Source organism: Pelmatolapia mariae, linkage group LG3_W (assembly GCF_036321145.2).
Source record: "Pelmatolapia mariae isolate MD_Pm_ZW linkage group LG3_W, Pm_UMD_F_2, whole genome shotgun sequence".
Classification (NCBI taxonomy): domain Eukaryota; kingdom Metazoa; phylum Chordata; class Actinopteri; order Cichliformes; family Cichlidae; genus Pelmatolapia; species Pelmatolapia mariae.
In genome coordinates this window covers 88,664,944-88,685,376 of record NC_086229.1, presented here as the reverse complement: position 1 = coordinate 88,685,376, position 20,433 = coordinate 88,664,944, and the positions used below count along the sequence as shown (strand labels likewise).

The 20,433-nt window shown below is 39.4% G+C and overlaps 3 protein-coding genes across 3 annotated transcripts; all 3 read right to left on the bottom strand.

Moving 5' to 3' along the window:
• Positions 1-4,549: 4,549 nt before the first annotated feature.
• On the bottom strand, positions 4,550-5,663 carry LOC134624065 (uncharacterized). The gene is made up of 3 exons (XM_063469049.1): positions 5,609-5,663; positions 4,795-5,508; positions 4,550-4,680 (listed from the first exon to the last, which is right to left on the bottom strand). The coding sequence occupies exons 1-3, from the start codon at positions 5,661-5,663 to the stop codon at positions 4,550-4,552; spliced, it is 900 nt and encodes a 299-aa protein (XP_063325119.1).
• A 3,434-nt stretch (positions 5,664-9,097) lies between these two features.
• LOC134624064 (immunoglobulin kappa light chain-like) lies at positions 9,098-10,211 on the bottom strand. The gene is made up of 3 exons (XM_063469048.1): positions 10,157-10,211; positions 9,343-10,056; positions 9,098-9,228 (listed from the first exon to the last, which is right to left on the bottom strand). The coding sequence occupies exons 1-3, from the start codon at positions 10,209-10,211 to the stop codon at positions 9,098-9,100; spliced, it is 900 nt and encodes a 299-aa protein (XP_063325118.1).
• A 1,017-nt stretch (positions 10,212-11,228) lies between these two features.
• Positions 11,229-17,960, bottom strand: LOC134624063 (uncharacterized). Its single transcript, XM_065470258.1, has 8 exons — positions 17,906-17,960; positions 17,092-17,805; positions 16,852-16,977; positions 16,748-16,767; positions 13,887-14,027; positions 12,989-13,100; positions 12,527-12,920; positions 11,229-11,334 (listed from the first exon to the last, which is right to left on the bottom strand). Exons 1-8 carry the CDS (start codon positions 17,958-17,960, stop codon positions 11,229-11,231), a joined length of 1,668 nt encoding a protein of 555 aa, XP_065326330.1.
• Between the last annotated feature and the right edge of the window lie 2,473 nt (positions 17,961-20,433).

The following is a 20,433-nucleotide window of genomic DNA, read 5'->3' as shown; positions in this document are numbered from 1 at the left end:
TAGATATACAAGAATATAATTTTTGAGAAAAAAAAGCATACCATAATAAGACAATCACGAGACAAACTATGGGAAAGAGTAGAAAAATACAGAAGTGAAAAGAGTGTAGTGGAGAAGACATGTCAAGTTCATTATGGGAAATCTCCTAATTGCCTGAACCTATAGGAGTGTAACTGAGGGTTGGCTCTTGGTCTCTGGTTTCTACCTTTCTTTCTTTTCCTTCATTTTCCAATTCATAGTTGCAGAGAATATCCCAACTGCCATTGGCTGAAAGGAGGGTTACACTGTGAACAGGTTGCCCTTTTTCCGCCAGGTTAACACAGAGCCATTTTTGGACACTGAATAATTGTCACAGTCTGGCTAAGGCAGACTGTATGGAGTGAGGAGTGGACCCAAAATGCAGACACAAATGAACATGAAACAAAGCTTGATATAAACAAAAACTGAGCTGTTTATTGAGGGCTGGCAAAAAACTACAAAGGGGGCAAGGGAAAAACTGAAACCTAAACTGGGTGAACTAAAGCACAACATAAAAGACCCTAACATGAACACAGATAATCTTGGACATGAATACCTGAGACGTGGAACATGGAAACCTAGGAGCATGGCATGGAAAACAACAGATGACCTGACAAAGACTGAATGAGAAAACACAGACTAAATTCACACAGCAGGCTAATGAGAGAAGTGGGAACATTGGGAAAACAGCATAAACAAATGAACATAACGATGTCACAGCGGAAGTGTAAAACTACACACAATGAACACAGGAACTCTTCAAAATAAAATGGGAAACGTAATGAAAAGCAGACATGACAACATGAACTTGATGACGAAAGACATGCAGACATGAAACACATAAAGGACGAGGGAGATGTAACACTGGGGTTGAAAACATAAAGGGAATCTAATAAACAAATGAACTTAGCGCACCTAAAGAACTTAAACATAAACATCAACATCCAAATAAAGTAAAACATAAAACCTAGGGTCAAAAGACCCAGGAACGTGACAATGATGTCCTTCTCTGAGTGGGAGGCAACGTAGGTCGTAAGTGAAGGACTCATTAAGCATTAAGTGAACTCAAAAAGGCAGCTTTAATACTGAACACTTTCCAAAAAACAGAAAAATACAAAACTCAGATAAACCAGGACGGAGTCACATATTCACAATATAGGAACGAGGTGGGATACATAAGGCTGGAGACTGTAATGGGGACCGCGTGGACCGGTGGTAGTGCAGGTGAGCGGGGAGGCTGAGGCCCAGAAAAATGAACTGAGGGAAAATAGAAAGGTAGGCAGGTTGATGCACAGATAACTTCAGGCTGGGAATGGCTGAGCAGTGAGCTTTAAGAACTGCCAGGAAGCAGAAGAGAAGGCGATCCGTGAATGTCCTGCTAATTAAAGTAGAAAAAAAGATGGTTGATGTGTTACCACTTGAGACTGAGACAATAATCTGACACCCAAGAGCTGTCACACTGCTCCTTAAATAGAAGAGGTAAGAGAGAGGGAGGGACCTGTCCTGGCCAACTTAGTCTCTCTGTGCTCTTCCATTTTCTCTTCTATGGCTCCTCTTTTCCAAAGCCTTCCTCAGCTTGGTTCTGCTGGAGATCTCTTCCTTTTAAAAGTGAGTATTGCTGCTCATTGGGGATTATCTTATTGTTGGGATACTCTCTATTAAAGCAGGATCTTTGCATTTTAAAGCACCTTGAGTTGACTGTTGGATTGAATTGGCAATATTTACATAAAACTGAATTGACATTGAATTTAATTCTGTGTAACAGTATCCAACACTGATTTGTACTGCTTTAATTCTTCAAAACATTGATTCAACAAGGTCCTGAAAACCTTGCTCAGACATATTGGTCCATACTGATATGCTAGCATCTGCTGTAGTTTTGGAATCTGCACATCCCCAATGTGAATCTCCCATTCCACCACATCCTAAAGTTGCTCTGTGGGACTGGAATCTGGTGACTGTGGAGGCCGTTTGAGTACAGTTTATGTTTCCATGTTTCAAGTACTTTACAAATACACAGTGTTGGGCAAGTTACTTTGAAAAAGTAATTCAATTATAGTTACTAGTTACTTCTTCAAAAAAGTAACTGAGTTAGTAACTGAGTTACAATATTCTAAAAGTAATTAATTACTTGAAAAGTAACTATTGCGTTACTTTAAAAAAAAAACGTTTAACCCTCTGGAGTCCAGGGTATAATTGGCCATTTCTTACTACTTTTGATTTTCCCTCCACATTTTACCTTTAAAAACTATTTACTTTGCCTTGCTTGGTATCATTGTTTTCAGCACAACCTCATGTGTCTGAATTTACAGTCATGTTTTCATTTTGACATACTGTATTAACACAATTGATCTAAAATCAGACAAAAACCATAAAATCAGAGTAGAAAAAGTTAAAAAAAATTTTACTGTAACAACCACAAACATGTTTAATGAATCATATTTCATAACTTTAAATGCAAATATAAACTGTCAATTTTAAAATCCTATGCACAAGTTTTGCAAACAACAAAGTTATTTGCAGCCATTTACCTTTTACCCTTTTTTAAAATAACCATTTCAAACTATTTACAGAACAATCAGCTGTTCTTCAATAAGATGGCAAACAAATTATTTGTGCCACTCCAAAAAAATAATTTCTGTCCACTACAAAGGAGAACATCACAGCCTGATACCTGCAGGTCTGACAGCAGCAGGTGTATCACTCCTGTTTCTACCTGGAGACAGCAGTCGCCTCATTGTTCTGACACACAACACAAAACTATCCACAACACTACACACTAACTACACAAGACAACACATTAACTACACACTCCAAACACGCTAAACGTCACAAATCTCCAACATCTCAAAACTCGCGCTGTCTCTTTTCCTGCTCTCTCTTTCTCTCTCGCCGTCAATCTTAAAACTTTCCGGTTTTTTTAAGGTCACTCTAGATCGTCTAGAGTGAGAGAGCTGCAATCGATGTGTCAGTGCTAGCGCTAACGTGGCGAAACTATTGAGGAAAAAACGCCGCTTATATATTGTTTATCATGACTCTGGTTTTACGTGGCCTATCAACACAATTTAAAAACTGGTATATATCACCTTGTTGCTTTGTCTTTAAGTGGTCATGTGATTGGCTTACCACGACTACTTTATTCTTCTGCTTCAGTCAAACAGCAGCACTCATGCGATTGTTTTGCCCCCTTAGCTCCAGGTGTTGTGCTAGACAGTGATCGTGATTACCGTCCGCGGGAGCGCGCAGCTGCTTAAAGCTGTACTTACGTAGTCAGCTACTTCCGTGCAGCTGATATAAGATGCGGTAAGCTGAACACAGCTTCAACCGTCTGTTTGTTGAAAAATAGTAACGGACCGCATTTTCTTGTTAGTAACTGTAACGGCGTTGTAACGATAGGAATAGTAATTAGTTAGATTACTCGTTACTGAAAAAAGTAACGCCGTTTGTAACGCCGTTACTTGTAACGCCGTTACTTGTAACGCCGTTATTCCCATCACTGCAAATACAGTGTGTTTGATTGATGCCAAACATGCCACAGTTTGTAGAATTAATGATGCAAACGTAGGACTGAAGGCAGAGAAAGCTCATCTTTTATTAGGTTGCAAACAGATTTACAAAATAGAAAAAAGCAGAAATCCAAAAATCATTTTAGAGATCCTCGGAAACCAGAAGGAGCAGAGGGTGGAGATATACAGCGACAGAGACAAAAACCAAAGGGAAGACAGGCCTTTAAGTACTAACTGGGAATGTTAAACTGGTCAGAAATAACATGCAGGTGAAAGTCATTATCAACAGGAACACTTGGGAGACTACTACTCACAACAATATTATACATTTTTACACAAAAACTAAGCCTCATCATTTGAATACAGTAAATACTGCCACAAAAACCTAATCATATCACAAGCATACGACAATAAAATATGGAAGTATCCAATATTAAACCCACCAAAATTAAGAATCAAAACTTCAAATGATAAAAAACTGTCAACACAACAACAACTTCAAAGAGACAACTAAAAAATACAGAACCTCAAAAGTACATCAAACCCAAAATCCAAAACAAATGATTTACTGGGATTACATTTACTGGAATTTCAAAAATATGCAAGTGATCAAATTCTGTTAGCAGTTAAATCATTTTCTTTCAGACCAAAGAGAAGATGCCAAAATCATCACTACAGCAGAAAAGTAATACTAAGAATCATCATTTCTACTATGTTACTTTATACCGGAGTACACACATTCATCCTGGGTGTTGCTCGTCTGTCTTCTTGCTCCTTTCGTCCTAATTTTTCTCAAAGCAGCATAATGAAGGTTGTCCTCTTGGGTGCTCTGGATACCAAATGAATCAAGATAAGAATTGAACAAGAAATGTAATTTCCTAAAAACACATGAACTTCCACACTTTAAAACTCACCTCTAAATTTACAGAATCATTTGCGTTTGAGTCTGCTGAGAAAAAAAGGAAATGATTTAAACTTAAATGCCACTATTTTTAAACCACAAGAGTAAAATAAGAACGGAAATTCTAACCTTTAAATTGGCAGTTGTTACTTCTTTTCATCTTATACACTAAAAAAGTTGATAACACGCTGATGATGGTGGTGAGTGTTAAAGCTGCGCTTAAGAAATACGTCAGGGCAGGAGAATCTCGCAAAACTGTAAATCCTAGAAATGACAGAACTTTTTAGCTTTTCTTCCTCAGTTCATCAAATATGATCTGCTCCTATTTATAAAACCATGTGAGTCACCTCTGCTGGAAAAGTGACTTACCCCCAAAGTCCAGCTTGGTCCCGTTTCCAAACAGTATGTGTCCACATGAGGCGACAGCACAGTAGTAGATCCCAGCGTGAGACACATTCAGGCTCTCTATTCTCAAGTTATAGACACAGGTGTGTGTTCTTTTGTTGTCTTTCCTCTCACACTGATCATTCCTGACTCCATGGGTGTAAATGAGTCCTGGTTGAGAATCTTCAGAGTCTTTGAACCAGTAAACACTGTGTTCTCCATCACAGCTCAGCATAGTGTGCACCATACAGTGCAGACTTACAGAGCCTCCTGGCTGGATGGTCTCAGATGCTGACTGATGAACTAAAGCGCGTATGTTTAAATCTGAATCATTGACAGTGACAATAATGGTCTCTAAGAACATTAATGTGTAGAAATAGGAAAATATACAGTAGTAAGTTGCTGAGTCTGAAACACTTAAGTCTGAGATAATCAAGTGGTTTTTTCCTTTTCCATTATCTAGTCTGAAGCGTGTAGTATTGTTGAATGGATCATGGAATTTTACAAAATAGTGTTCTGATATATAGAAGTTAGAAATACGTTTTGGTGTCTCTCCTAAAGTTTGTTTATACCAGTAAAAACGTGCAGCAACACTGTGTTCATAGTAACAATGTAAAGTCACTCTGTCTCCAGATTTAGCTGATATAAAACGTGCTTCTTCATGAACAGAGGAGGATAAATGCATGTTGTTCTTCTGAGCTGTGGTGAAATGAAAGACAAAGCAAATACACATTGTGGAACATGGCTGCTGAGAAAAAAGACCTTAAAAGAATTAGATTGTGGTTAAACACAAACTTACCAATTACACCCAAGAACAAACATATCAGATAGAAGACAATGTGTGCAGATGCCATTGTTCCAAACAGTCGTACTGAGTAAAAGAATGGCGACTCTTCACTTTTAAGAGTGAAGAGTACATTTCCTCGGCCAATCAGAAGCTACACAGTATATGGAAAACTAGATCACATGATCATTTACATCTGTAGTGTTAAAGTTAGTAGCTGAGAAAGAAGAAGAAAAACTTCATAGTTAATTAGAGGTCAGTCATATTCAATCCCGACTCACTAAATACGATGCAGAGACATTTGTGTGGGACAATTTGAGACCCATAGCTTATTTTATATATAAATGCCACTAAATGTTTTTAATTGTTTTAATATTTTATACAGATTTGAAATTTGAAACTTTAGAATGTTATCTAAAGTTTGTGTTTGTGAATTTGTTTTTAGGATTTTCTTTTATTTGAAGTTTTGACTCTTGTTTGTGTCAGGTTGAGTTTTGGATACCTGTTTTGATCCCCTTGTTGTTTTACTATAAGTTTGATAACTGCAATATTATTAGGCCTCTGTATATATTTACTGTTTTGTAGTAATGAGGCCTAGTTTTGGTGTAATTTTGTGTTTTAGCAGTTTGCACTTTACCATCGCACTCTTGACCTTTCGTGCAAAACAAATAAAAGTAATGTCCATATCCACATTGTAGACTGTGCTCTATTTTTCTCCTCTGGCACATTAACTGAAATCAGCTGATTAAAGTGCAAATACAAGTTGAACCGAAGTGCAATCAATAGACAGACAGGCTAACAATTGAAGTACTGAACTACTTTTTCAAGTAATGGACTTCCATGACCCAGCAGCTACATCAAAGCCTTAAATAGCCTAGCTCACTGCAACACATCAGGTCCAGTGGTGTAAGGCCAGTGTTGGGGAGTAACGGAGTACATGTACCGTCTTTACGTATTTAAAATACAAAATATGAGTAACTGTATTCCGTTACAGTTACTGTTTAAAAATGTGGTATTTAGAATACAGTTACTTTGTTGAAATAAATGGATTACACGGCGGTATTTTCCTGTTTCATATTGTGGCAGGTCAGGCCTGTTTGGGTTTTGTTTGACAGCGTTATGGTTGCCATGGTTACGTGTTTCCTGGGTGAGAGAGTGCCTTTTTGTTGTTGTTGTTGTGCTAAGCTAATTGGCAGAATACTACAGGCATAGCTCTAAAGAATGTAGCCTCATGGGCAGTGTAGTCTGTGCTGCAGGGGGAATGGACTACCATACACGTTATGTGTCTGTGAGCGCGAGGAGGGAGAAAAAGGATAGTGGAAAAGTACGAGCTGTCACGGAGCAAAAACGGGAGCTGGAAGCCTGTAAATATAATAATAACCACTGCAGCCAAGAAGAGTGCCTGATGAGCCCAGTTGTAAGTAAGGTATTAAGACTCGACTGTACACTGTGTTCGTGTTTTCCTCTGAAAAAATAAGTTCCGTTGCAGCAGCCTTTCAACGCCTCTCTCTGTCTCTGGCAAGCAAAGTTGACCCACACAACAAAGTAAAGCTATTTTTTGGCTATGAGCCCTACACGGAACCCACCGTATTAGCCAGAGGTCCCTTTACTACGGTTTGGCGCCGCGGACCTTCAGTAACAGTAATAAATCACAGCAATAGTACATTCACGTAGTTGTAAAAAGCATGATAATATATTAAGTAATCCAAAGTATTCAGAATATGTTACTGTCATTGAGTAACGTAACGGAATACGTTACAGAATACATTTTGGGGCATGTATTCTGTAATCTGTAATGGAATACATTTTAAAAGTAACCTTCCCAACACTGTGAAAGGCACACCACCACTGGATAGTAGAGGACTGAAGATGCGTTCTCTGGACTGAATAATCACATAGTAAGAAACATAACACACAATATCACATTATAAAAATCTCATAAATATTTTGTCTAACCAGGTACTAACTCTAAATGGCATTACTAATACCTAATACAGGTCCTAGTTTGGATTTGGGCGACCTCTACTTTTAAGCTTAGGCTACAAACTTTCCTTTTTGCTTAAGTTTAGAGTTATGAACAGATCAGGTGACACCAAACCATCTCTTAGTTATGCTTCTATTTTCCCCTCCCATGCAGTTAAAAACCACTACAGCATGTCATAGTTTGTATATTGACATTGTAATTGTGCTCTTCCATTTTCTCTTCTCTAGTCCCTCTTTTCCAAAGCCTTCCTCAGCTTGGTTCTGCTGGAGATCTCTTCCTTTTAAAAGTGAGCACTGCTGCTCATTGGGGATTATCTTATTGTTGGGATACTCTCTATTAAAGCAGGATCTTGATTTTACATTTTAAAGCACCTTAAGTTGACTGTTGGATTAATTGGCACTATTTAGATAAAACTGAATTGACACTCAATTTAATTCTGTGCATCAGTATCCAACAATGATTTGTACTGCTTTAATTCTTCAAAACATTGATTCAACAAGGTGCTGAAAACATTGCTCAGACATATTGGTGCATACTGATATGACAGCATCTACTGGAGATTTAGCATCTGCACATACTCAATGTGAATCTTCCATTCCACCACATCCCAAAGATACTCTGTGGGATTGGAATCTGGTAACTGTGGAGGCCATTTGAGTACAGTATTATGTTGCCATGTTTCAAGTACAAATAAAGTGTATTTGTACTTCAAGTGATTGATGCAAAACGTGTCTCAGTTTAAAGAATTAATGATGCAAGTGTAGGACTGAAGGCAGACAGAAAGATAATCTTTTATTAGGTTGCAAACAGATTTAGAAAAAAAAAACAAAAAACAGAAATCCAAAAATCATAATAGAGATCCTCGGAAACCAGAGGGAGCAGAGGGTGGAGATATACAGCAACAAAGCAAAGAATAAAGGTAAGACAGGCCTATAAATACTTACTGGGAATGTAAAACTGGTCAGAAAAACTGTCAACACAACAACAACTTCAAAGAGACAACTAAAAAATACAGAACCTCAAAAGTACATCAAACCCAAAATCCAAAACAAATGATTGACTGGAATTGCATTTACTGGAATTTAAAAAATATGCAAGTGATCAAATGCTGTTAACAGTAAAATCATTTTTCTTTCAGACCAAAGAGAAGATGACAAAAACATCACTATAGCAGAAAGGTAATACTAAGAATCATCATTTCTACTATGTTACTTTATACCGGAGTACACACATTCATCCTGGGTGTTGCTCGTCTGTCTTCTTGCTCCTTTCGTCCTAATTTTTCTCAAAGCAGCATAATGAAGGTTGTCCTCTTGGGTGCTCTGGATACCAAAAGAATCAAGATTTCAATTCAACAAGAAATGTCATTTTCTAAAAACACATGAACGTCCACACTTTAAAACTCACCTCTAAATTTACAGAATCATTTGTGTTTGAGTCTGCTGAGAAAAAAAAAACAAATGATTTAAACTTAAATGCCACTATTTTTAAACCACAAGAGTAAAATAAGAACAGAAATTCTAACCTTTAAATTGGCAGTTGTTACTTCTTTTCATCTTATACACTAAAAAAGTTGATAACACACTGATGATGGTGGTGAGTGTTAAAGCTGCGCTTAAGAAATACGTCAGGGCAGGAGAATCTCGCCGAACTGTAAATCATAGAAATGACAGAACTTTTTAGCTTTTCTTCCTCAGTTCATCAAATATGATCTGCTCCTATTTATAATACCATGTGAGTCACTTCTGCTGGAAAAGTGACTTACCCCCAAAGTCCAGCTTGGTCCCGTTTCCAAACAGTATGTGTCCACATGAGGCGACAGCACAGTAGTAGATCCCAGCGTGAGACACATTCAGGCTCTCCATTGTCAAGTTATAGACACAGGTGTGTGTTCTTTTGTTGTCTTTCCTCTCACACTGATCATTCCTGACTCCATGGGTGTAAATGAGTCCTGGTTGAGAGTCTTCAGAGTCTTTGAACCAGTAAACACTGTGTTCTCCATCACAGCTCAGCATAGTGTGCACCATACAGTGCAGACTTACAGAGCCTCCTGGCTGGATGGTCTCAGATGCTGACTGATGAACTAAAGTTCGTATGTTTAAATCAGAATCATTGACACTGACAATAATGGTGTCTAAGAAAGTTGATGCGTACAAATAGGAACATATACAGTAATAAGTTGCTGAGTCTGAAACACTTAAGTCTGAGATAATCAAGTAGTTTTTTCCTTTTTCATTATCTAGTCTGAAGCGTGCACTATTGTTGAATGCACCATGGAATTGTACAAAATTGGTTTCCGATTTATAGAAGGTAGAAATATGCTTTGGTTTCTCTCCTAAAGTTTGCTTATACCAGTAAAAACGTGCAGCAACATTCTGTTCATAGTAACAATGTAAAGTCACTCTGTCTCCAGATTTAGCTGATATAAAACGTGCTTCTTCATGAACAGAGGAGGATACATGCATGTTGTTCCTCTGAGCTGTGGTGAAATGAAAGACAAAGCAAATACACATTGTGGAACATGGCAGCTGAGAAAAAAGACCTTAAAAGAATTAGATTGTAGTTAAACACAAACTTACCAATTACACCCAAGAACAAACATGTCAGATAGAAGACAATGTGTGCAGATGCCATTGTTCCAAACAGTCGTACTGAATAAAAGAATGACGACTCTTCACTTTTAAGAGTGATGATTAGATTTCACTGGCCAATCAGAAACTACACAGTATATGGAAAACTAGATCACATGATCATTGACATCTGTAGTGTTAAACTTAGTTGCTGAGAAAAAAAATAGAAGAGCATCATGGTTTAGATCAGAGGTGAGCTATATTAGATGTCAAGTGACTAAATATCCTGTAGACAATGTGATTGTGTGGGGCAGTGTGAGACCCATAGTTAATCACTTTGAAATATTTAATGTATTTAAAAAAACATGAAAACGGGTCTTCTGCCAGGCATTCTCCCCCGACCTCCTGATCCAGTTGGTGATCAGTTGACAGCTCAGCACCTCTCTTCACTGTAGTCATAACTGCAATATTATTAGGTTTTTCCCTTTCCTATATTTACTGTTTTCTAGCAATGAGGCCTAGTTTTTGTGTTATCTTGAGTTTTGGCAGTTTGCACTTTACCATCACACCCTCACTTGATTATCTCAGACTGAAGTGTTTCATGTTACACCCTGAACAGGGTGCCTTTTTTCCGCCAAGTTAACACAAAGCCATTTTTATGACAGTGAATGATGTCCTTCTCTGAGTGGCAGGCGAATGAGGGCGTAAATGAAGGTCTCATTAAACATTAGGTGAGCTCAGAAAGGAAGCTTTAATACTGAACACTTTGCCAAAAACAAAAAAATACAAAATTCAGATAAAACAGGAGCCACACATTCACAATCTAGGAACGAGGTGGGATACATAAGGCTGGAGACTGTAATGGGGACCACGTGGACCGGTGGTAGTGCAGGTGAGCGGGGAGGCTGAGGCCCAGAAGAAATGAACTGAGGTAAAATGGAAAGGTAGGCAGGTTGATGCACAGATAACTTCAGGCTGAGAATGGCTGGGCAGTGAGCGTCACGAACTGGCAGGAAGCAGAAGAGAAGGCAGTTCGTGAATGTCCTCCTAATCAAAGTAGTAAATAAAAATGGTTGGTCTGTTACCACTTGAGAATGAGACAATAATCTGACACACAAGAGCTGTCACACTGCTCCTTAAATAGCCTAGCAAATGATGCCTGATGCTCGCAGCCTTGACCGCCTGCACTACAAAAGGAAAAGACACACAACACAATAGAACACATGGAGTCCCAACTCCTAACATAAACAGACGAAAACTTGACAAAAGGCATGGGAAACACAGGGGAAGCATGATAACTAAGAAAAGTCTATAAACTGTTGTTTTTTTTATGAGAGAAGACAAATAACTGTCAAATGATGAGTTTTCACAATTTATTATTAAATGGTTAGAATGTCAAATTAGTTTTACATGGCACCGTGGACTGCCATCTCTCTGGCTCGGAGACAAAAGCTGCTGCACGCAAGCAGTAAACACTTTTATTGTGTGTGGTAGAAACAGAGTGCATGACCAGTCGAGTTTGTTGTCCACCCACAGCCCGAGGTACTTGTATGTGTTGACCACCTCCACCTCCTCTCCTTCTATCTGAACTGGCAGTGGACCTGGTCTGGACCTCCCACAACCAGTTCCTTGGTCTTTGAGGTGTTGAGTTGCAGGGGGTTTGTGTGACTGTCACACAGTGGAAATTTCTGTTTTTCTGTTTTATGTTGTTTTGGATTATACTGTGAATTGGTGTATAGAGTGTTGATTTTATTTGTATACTTTTATTTTGATATTTATATTGCATGTTTTAGTATTGCTGTACAATATTCTTTTAATCCACTGTGTCTAGGAGGACAATAGTAGGCGCCTGTTGAAGTGTGGGCATACTTCTGCCTGTATTTGTGAGTAACGCTTTCCACACTGTCATATGTCAGGTGCAGCTTTGCAGGGAGGGTCGCCGCGGCAGTGCCGACAGCGTTACTGTCCAGTGTTTATTTGTTCCAGGGCGGCGCAACGAGGGAGGCTTGAGGAATCGAGAGATTAAGTGTGGAGTGTGGCGGGACTGTGTGGCGACACGGGCGTCAAGGAGGAACAGGGCCACCATAGGAAAATCTTCTTGGCTTCCTGCTGAGCCTGGACTCTATTGCGGAAGAAGACTTTCTCTCCTGGTTTGTTTTTATATAAGGAACATTAGCCTGAGCGTGGCTGGACAACGATACCACAGAGCTGTTGGGGGGTAGAATTTTAGTATATGAGAGACATTGTACGGTTTCTTGGATAGTTGTAGATTTTAATTGAGAATGTTCTTTTTATCTCATTAATATTTTTTTGAAACCATGTTTGTAAAGCTGGGTTTTGTCTTTTTCCACGGAAATAAATGGTGTGTTTAAGACCGACTTAGTCTCTGTGCCCTGAGCGCTGACCCACTCACTCCCCTTCTTCTTGTAGGTGAACGGTGAAGATTTAGATCCGCCAGCCTTAGCGGTTACATGACTCCATGTGACAAAGTTCCTCACCAGACTCCTGTACTCCTCTGCCTGATCATCCCAGATACACACCATGATGGCCGTGTCATCTGCAAACTTCTGAATATGGCATGATTCATAGTTATAGCAGAAGTCAGAGGTGTACATTGTGAAGAGAAGAGGGGACAGCACAGTTCCCTGTGGTGCTCCTGTGCTGCTGACCACAGTGTCAGACGTGATGTCCTTCAGCCTGACGTACTGTGGTCTGTCAGTGAGGTAGTTGGAGATCCAAGGCAGGGGTCCCCCTGCATCCTGTTTAGTTTTTCCTGAAGCAGACAGGGCCGGATGGTATTAAAGGCAGTGGAAAAGGAAAGAAACAGTATCCCGACCGTGCCTTTTCCCTTGTCCAGGTGTGAGTGGGCTCTGTGTAGAAGGTACAGAATGGCATCCTCCACTCCGAGATCCACCTTGTAGGTGAACTGTAGTGGGTCCTGGGCACATTGTACCTGTGGTCGGAGGAGGTTGAGGAGGAGCCGCTCTAGAGTCTTTAAAAGATGTGATGTCAGTGCCACCGGTTGGAAGTCATTCAGCTCATTGGGCTTGTTCTTTTTGGGGACCGGGATGATGTAGGATGTCTTCCAGAGGCCGGGCACTCTCCCCAGTCGCAGGCTGAGGTTGAAGACTCGTTGTAGTGGCTCCCCATCACCTTTAAGGTTGTTGTTTCACCAGGGAGTCAAACTACTGTGCTTTCTTTTTCAAATGAAAAGCAAAATTCCTAAAGCTCGTATTTAGATTTGTTATTTGAACTGGAGCTCAACTGCAAATGCCAAAGTCAGGAGAAATTACAGAGACTTTTTGCTTTTCGATATCTATTGCTGTCACAGTTTATCATACAACATGAGTTACCTCTGCTGGAAGAAGAAAACTTCATAATGGGGAAATCCATGTTTTATGTCTTTTTGCAGCATTTTTCTTTTTGCTGGGGTTTTCTTACAATGCAGTGCATTCAGCCAGTTACAGTCACTGTAAATTACACTGATTTTCTTTATTTCCATCCAAAACTCAAGCAGAAGACCACAACCACACATTGTTTTCTTTTAATGAGTTCAGCAGGTGACTATATACTACAAGTTAACTACAGGCTTATTTAAAAAAGAAACAAAACCCCCAGATCATATTACACACTGTTATACAATGAAAAATGCCGTAAACATTACTGTGTACACAATTTGGATGTCAACATCTAATGAATGTGTGAAGTTTTTTTCTCACTGGATTGGAAAAAATATAACCTGCTGCTTGACACTGGAGTAAACACATTCATCTTGGTTGTTCCTGTGTCTCGTTGATCTGTTGGGCAGGTTAATGCTTAAAGCAGTGTAGTGGAGGTTGTCTGCATCATGGTGTAACTGAACGGGACTTGACACACTGTTCTTAAGATAGACAATTAATACAGTTTTTTTCCACCTTTAAATTCAGAAAAGACCAAAGTTATTGTTATCATAAAAATCTCATAAATATTTTGTCTAACCAGGTACCAACTCTAAATGGCATTACTAATACCTAATACAGGTCCTAGTTTGGATTTGAATGACCTCTACTTTTAAGCTTAGGCTACAAACTTTCCTTTTTGGTCAAGTTTAGAGTTATGAACGGATCAGGTGACACCAAACCATCTCTTAGTTATTCCTCTATTTTTATTCCCATGTGGTGATTCACCACTACAGCATGTCATAGTTTGTATATTGACATTGTAACTGTGCTCTTCCATTTTCTCTTCTATGGCTCCTATTTTCCAAAGCCTTCCTCAGCTTGGTCCTGCTGGAAATTTCTTCCTTTTAAAAGTGAGCATTGCTGCTCATTGGGGATTATCTTATTGTTGGGATACTCTCTATTAAAGCTGGATCTTTACATTTTAAATATCCAATATCCATCCGGTATCCAACACTCATTTGTACTGCTTTAATTCTTCAAAACATCGATTCAAAAAGGTGCTGAAAACCTTGCTCAGACATATTGGTCCATACAGATATGATAGCATCTGCTGCAGATTTGGTATCTGCACATCCCCAATATGAATCTCGCATCCCAAAGATGCTCTGTGGGAATGGAATCTGGTGACTGTGGAGGTCATGTGAGTACAGTGTTAAGTTTTCATGTTTCAAGTACTTTACAAATACAATGTATTCGTCCTTCACATGATTGATGCCAAACCTGTCACAGTTTGAAGAATTAATGATGCAAGTGTAGGACTGAAGGCAGACAGAAAGATAATCTTTTATTAGTTTCTAAACAGATTTACAAAACATAAATCCAAAAATCATTTTAGAGATCCTCAGAAGCCACAGAGAGAAAGAACAAAGGGAAGACAGGCCTTTAACACTTAAGCCCCACGCCCCCGGTATCGGGGGCAAAAAAGAGGAGATCACGTTTAATCGGTTATAACACGGGGTGAGAAATATAAGTCCAGACATGTGTGATATCCACAGAAACCTCTGAATCTCCGCTAAAATGTCATATAAACCATTTCTACAACCATAGCTTCCAGGGCTATCACTGACTGCACACACCAAGTTTCACCACACTCTGACCAAAATTCACTGAATAAGCCGCAAAAGAAGACCACAAAAACACACAGCGGCGCAAATGCGCTAAGACAGAAATTGGCTTACCGTCCCGATTTCCTCCGTTATTTTCGCCGGTAGCCGGTAACCACGTGATTGCCGGTAGTTACCACGCCTACCTAGCCGCATCAGAGCCATTTTCCGTCAACAACCTCCATTTTAGACCCACCTACAGACACGTGACTGGACAGACGCCACATGCAATAAATTTGGACCCACGTGGGTTTTGGCATCACAACGTCTGATTGGTTGAAGTGACGTGAACGTGGCATCATTATTTTGAATCTATTGGCTAAAACGATTAAAAAGAGGTGTCAATCATGCAAATTGACCAAAAGAAACCAAAGTTACAGCCCCTCAGAATTTAAAGGGCCAGAGGCCAATGAAGCGCTCTATGCGCACTGCAGTAAAGGGCCATTACCATGTAAATGTGTGGTTAATTCTTCCAAAATATATTTTTAAAAAAAGCATTTTTAGGCCTGTTAATAAAATTTATTACTTTCTGCTCTTTAATACCTAAAAAAATCAACTGGCATGGTGTCCAATTGTGTGCCAAAATTGGACATTTTTGTACAACGTCTGGATATTCATGTATTGACAGGGCTGTAGTTTTTCACTGTTTTACTTTAGAAACATAAATCTTTGCACAGATGATGCTTATATGTTGATTACTGGATTTCTGGAACCAAATGTGAGCTGAGGCATATTTTTAAAAGGGTTATATGCTAAAAATTACAAAAAAAAATTAGGCGAGAATAAAATCTACTTACTTTTTCTGTGTTCCAGTCTCAGTAACTTTGACACAGTAATATCTGCTTTAATATTTACACCTCTGATTAAATTTCCCAAGTGTTAGCTTTATTTCGATACCAAGATTGTAAGGACAGAGTTTGTAATTGGAGAGAAATAATCAATTTAATTTGGGCATTACATTTTCGAGCAGGAAGCTCAGAAACCCCCTTGGGGCTTAAGAGGGAATTTTAAACTGGTCAGAAATAACATGCAGGTGAAAGTCATTATAAACGGGAACACTTGGGAGACTACTACTCACAATAATACTATACACTATTACACAAAAACTAAAAATACATAAAAACTAAAAATACATCAAACCCAACAATCCAAAACAAATGATGTACTGGAAATACATTAACAGGAATTTCAAAATTATACAAGTGATCAAATGCTGTTAACAGTTAAATAATTTTTTAAATATCTTTTCTTTCAAACCAAAAAATGAAAAGATAATCAAATCAAGAAAAACCAAAATCATCACTATAGCATAAAAGTAATACTAAGAATCAAAATTTCTACTATGTTACTTTATACCGGAGTACACACATTCATCCTGGGTGTTGCTCGTCTGTCTTCTTGCTCCTTTCGTCCTAATTTTTCTCAAAGCAGCATAATGAAGGTTGTCCTCTTGGGTGCTCTGGATACCAAAAGACTCAAGATAATAATTCAACAAGAAATGTCATTTTCTAAAAACACATGAACTTCCACACTTTAAAACTCACCTCTAAATTTACAGAATCATTTGCGTTTGAGTCTGCTGAGAAAAAAAGGAAATGATTTAAACTTAAATGCCACTATTTTTAAACCACAAGAGTAAAATATGAAAAGAAATTCTAACCTTTAAATTGGCAGTTGTTCCTCTTTTTCATCTTATACACTAAAAAAGTTGATAACACGCTGATGATGGTGGTGAGTGTTAAAGCTGCGCTTAAGAAATACATCAGGGCAGGAGAATCTCGCCGAACTGTAAATCCTAGAAATGACAGAACTTTTTAGCTTTTCTTCCTCAGTTCATCAAATATGATCTGCTGCTATTTATAATACCATGTGAGTCACTTCTGCTGGAAAAGTGACTTACCCCCAAAGTCCAGCTTGGTCCCGTTTCCAAACAGTATGTGTCCACATGAGGCGACAGCACAGTAGTAGATCCCAGCGTGAGACAAATTCAGGCTCTCCATTCTCAAGTTATAGACACAGGTGTGTGTTCTTTTGTTGTCTTTCCTCTCACACTGATCATTCCTGACTCCATGGGTGTAAATGAGTCCTGGTTGAGAGTCTTCAGAGTCTTTGAACCAGTAAACACTGTGTTCTCCATCACAGCTCAGCATAGTGTGCACCATACAGTGCAGACTTACAGAGCCTCCTGGCTGGATGGTCTCAGATGCTGACTGATGAACTAAAGTTCGTATGTTTAAATCTGAATCATTGACACTGACAATAATGGTCTCTAAGAATGTTGATGTGTACCAGGAGGAACATATACAGTAGTAAGTTGCTGAGTCTGAAACACTTAAGTCTGAGATAATCAAGTGTTTTTTTCCTTTTTCATTATCTAGTCTGAAGCGTGTAGTATTGTTGAATGGATCATGAAATTGCACAAAATTTGATTCTGTCTTATAGAAGGAAGAAATGAGTTTTGGTTTTTCTCCTAAAGTTTGCTTATACCAGTAAAAACGTGCAACAATATTCTCTTCATAGTAACAATGTAAAGTCACGCTGTCTCCAGATTTAGCTGATATAAAACGTGCTTCTTCATGAACAGAGGAGGATAAATGCATGTTGTTCTTCTGAGCTGTGGTGAAATGAAAGACAAAGCAAATACACATTGTGGAACATGGCAGCTGAGAAAAAAGACCTTAAAAGAATTAGATTGTAGTTAAACACAAACTTACCAATTACACCGAAGAACAAACATATCAGATAGAAGACAATGTGTGCAGATGCCATTGTTCCAAACAGTCGTACTGAATAAAAGAATGGCGACTCTTCACTTTTAGGAGTGATGATTAGATTTGACTGGCCAATCAGACGTTACACAGTATATGGAAAACTAGATCACATGATCATTGACATCTGTAGTGTTAAACTTAGCAGCTGAAAAAAAAATAGAAGAACATCATGATTCAGATCAGAGGTGAGATACATCTGATGTCAGCTCACTAAAAATCCTGTAGACAATATGTTTGTGTGGGGAAGTGTGAGACCCATAGTTTATCACTTTGAAATATTTAATATATTTAAAAAACATGAAAAAAATACACAACCACACAAAGTATATTAGTAGCTTTTCTAATGGTTTTCATACATTTTGGGAATTCTTGAATTTTTTGTTTATGATTTTCTGTCTTTTGAAGTTGTGACTCTTGTTTGTGTCAGGTTGAGTTTTGGATATCTGTTTTTATTCCCTTGTTATTTTACTGTAATTTTCTATCCATCCATTTTCTTCCACCTATTTGGGACTGGGTCACAGCGACAGCAGCCTAAGCAGAGAAGCCCACAACTCACTCTCCCCGGCCACCTCCTCCAGCTTGTCCCGGGAAATACCAAGGCGTTCTTAGACCAGCCAAGAGACATAGGGCGTTTATCAATATGCGTACTTGTGCGTACTTGCGTTCTCGTGTACTCGTGATACGTCATCAGTCGGAGACCAAGTACTGTTCCAATTCGAAGTACGCATCACGCCGAGAACGCGAAAAAGTCCCGGATGTGTTCTCGATCCGCCCGTTTTATCGAGCATGCATCGGTGTAGACTTGGGACAGCAAAATATCCCAGAATGCATTTCGCCCAAAACTCAACAGCAGACTCCCGGCACATCGTCCCCCCCCCCCCCTCAAACCGCTCGCGGACTTCTCACTACTCAGGTTAAAGAAACCCCAGCAGCTGTCTATAGTATTGAGTGTCCACTAGAATAGAAATAAAAGCGTTCTAACATCTCACCTGCTTGTTTTTATTAAGGTATGTACACGTATGTACATGTACACTATTTTTATTAATGGAGAGGTTTCACTACTGAGGTTAACAATGATATATAAGTCACTTAGATCACTTCTAAATGTTAATGTTTGGTTTATTTCAGTGTTTTATTTGTTCCTGAGTAAACTGGTTTGGCTGTGATTAAAGTTAAGCTTCATAACATGTTACTTACAGTTAAATTAAGAGGGGACGGCAGTAAAAACTCTGGACCTGTGACATCATCACGTACGCTGGTGTTCCGACTGTACAAATCACGAGTCCGTGCTTGCGTACTTGAGAATTGAGAAACGGCCCACGAGTCCGTGCTCGCGTTCTCGGCGGGTACGTACTCCCGTGCGTTCTCGGCGGGTACGTACTCACCGAGAACGCGAGTACGTACTCGCGTACTTGGGCATTGATAAACGGCCAATATCTCTCAAGCGTGTCCTGGCCTCCTCTCAGTGGGAGGTGCCCTGGTCTGGACCTCCCACAAACAGTTCCTTGGTCTTTGAGTTGTTGAGTTGCAGGGGGTTTGTGTGACTGTCACACAGTGGAAATTTGTGTTTTTATTTTTTATGGTTTTTTTTTATTATTCTGTGAATTGGTGTATAGAGTGTTGATTTTATTTGTATAGTTTTATTTTGATACTTATATTGCATGTTTTAGTATTGTTGTACAGTATTCTTTTAATCCACTGTGTCTAGGCAGACAATATGGTAAATGGCTTGTATTTGTATAGAGCTTTACTTACTCCCTATGGACCCCAAAGTGCTTTACACTACATTGAGTCATCCACCCATTCACACACACATTCACACACTGGTGACGGCAAGCTACATTGTAGCCACAGCTGCCCTCGGGCGCACTGACAGAGGCGAGGCTGCCGGACACTGGCGCCACCGGGCCCTCTGACCGCCACAATAGTAGGCGCCTGTTGAGGTGTGGGCATACCTCTGCCTGTATTTGTGAGTAACGCTTTCCGCACTGTCGTATGTCGGGTGCAGCTTTGTCGTCACCGCGGCGGTGCCGACAACGTTACTGTCCAGTGTTTATTTGTTCTAGGGCAGCGCAACAAGGGAGGCTTGAGGAATCGAGAGACCAAGTGTGGAGTGTGGCGGGACTGTGTGGCGACACGGCCGTCAAGGAGGAACAGGGCCGCCATAGGAAAATCTTCTTGGCTTCCTGCCGAGCCTGGACTCTATTGCGGAAGAAGACTTTCTCTCCTGGTTTGTTTTTATATAAGGAACATTAGCCTGAGCGTGGCTGGACAATGGTACTGTAGGACTGTTGGGGGGTAGAATTTTAGTATATGAGAGACATTGTACGGTTTCTTGGATAGTTGTAGATTTTAATTGAGAACGTTGTTTTTATCGTATTAATATTTTTTTGAAACCATGTTTGTAAAGCTGGGTTTTGTCTTTTTCCACGGAAATAAATGGTGTGTTTAAGACCGACTTAGTCTCTGTG

Excerpts from the sequence above, each read along its gene's own strand:
- LOC134624063 (XM_065470258.1), bottom strand. The coding sequence starts at position 17,960 with ATGGCATCTGCACACATTGTCTTCTATCTGATATGTTTGTTCTTCGGT. Across the intron at positions 16,768-16,851 it reads GAACAACTGCCAATTTAAAG|ACTCAAACGCAAATGATTCT; the intron begins GTTAGAATTTCT and ends TTTTCTCAGCAG. Across the intron at positions 12,921-12,988 it reads ACACCTGGACAAGGGAAAAG|GAAAAACTAAACAGGATGCA; the intron begins GCACGGTCGGGA and ends TGTCTGCTTCAG.
- LOC134624064 (XM_063469048.1), bottom strand. The coding sequence starts at position 10,211 with ATGGCATCTGCACACATTGTCTTCTATCTGACATGTTTGTTCTTGGGT. Across the intron at positions 10,057-10,156 it reads TTTGTTCTTGGGTGTAATTG|CTCAGAGGAACAACATGCAT; the intron begins GTAAGTTTGTGT and ends ATTTCACCACAG. Across the intron at positions 9,229-9,342 it reads GACCAAGCTGGACTTTGGGG|TTCGGCGAGATTCTCCTGCC; the intron begins GTAAGTCACTTT and ends TATGATTTACAG.
- LOC134624065 (XM_063469049.1), bottom strand. The coding sequence starts at position 5,663 with ATGGCATCTGCACACATTGTCTTCTATCTGATATGTTTGTTCTTGGGT. Across the intron at positions 5,509-5,608 it reads TTTGTTCTTGGGTGTAATTG|CTCAGAAGAACAACATGCAT; the intron begins GTAAGTTTGTGT and ends ATTTCACCACAG. Across the intron at positions 4,681-4,794 it reads GACCAAGCTGGACTTTGGGG|TTTTGCGAGATTCTCCTGCC; the intron begins GTAAGTCACTTT and ends TAGGATTTACAG.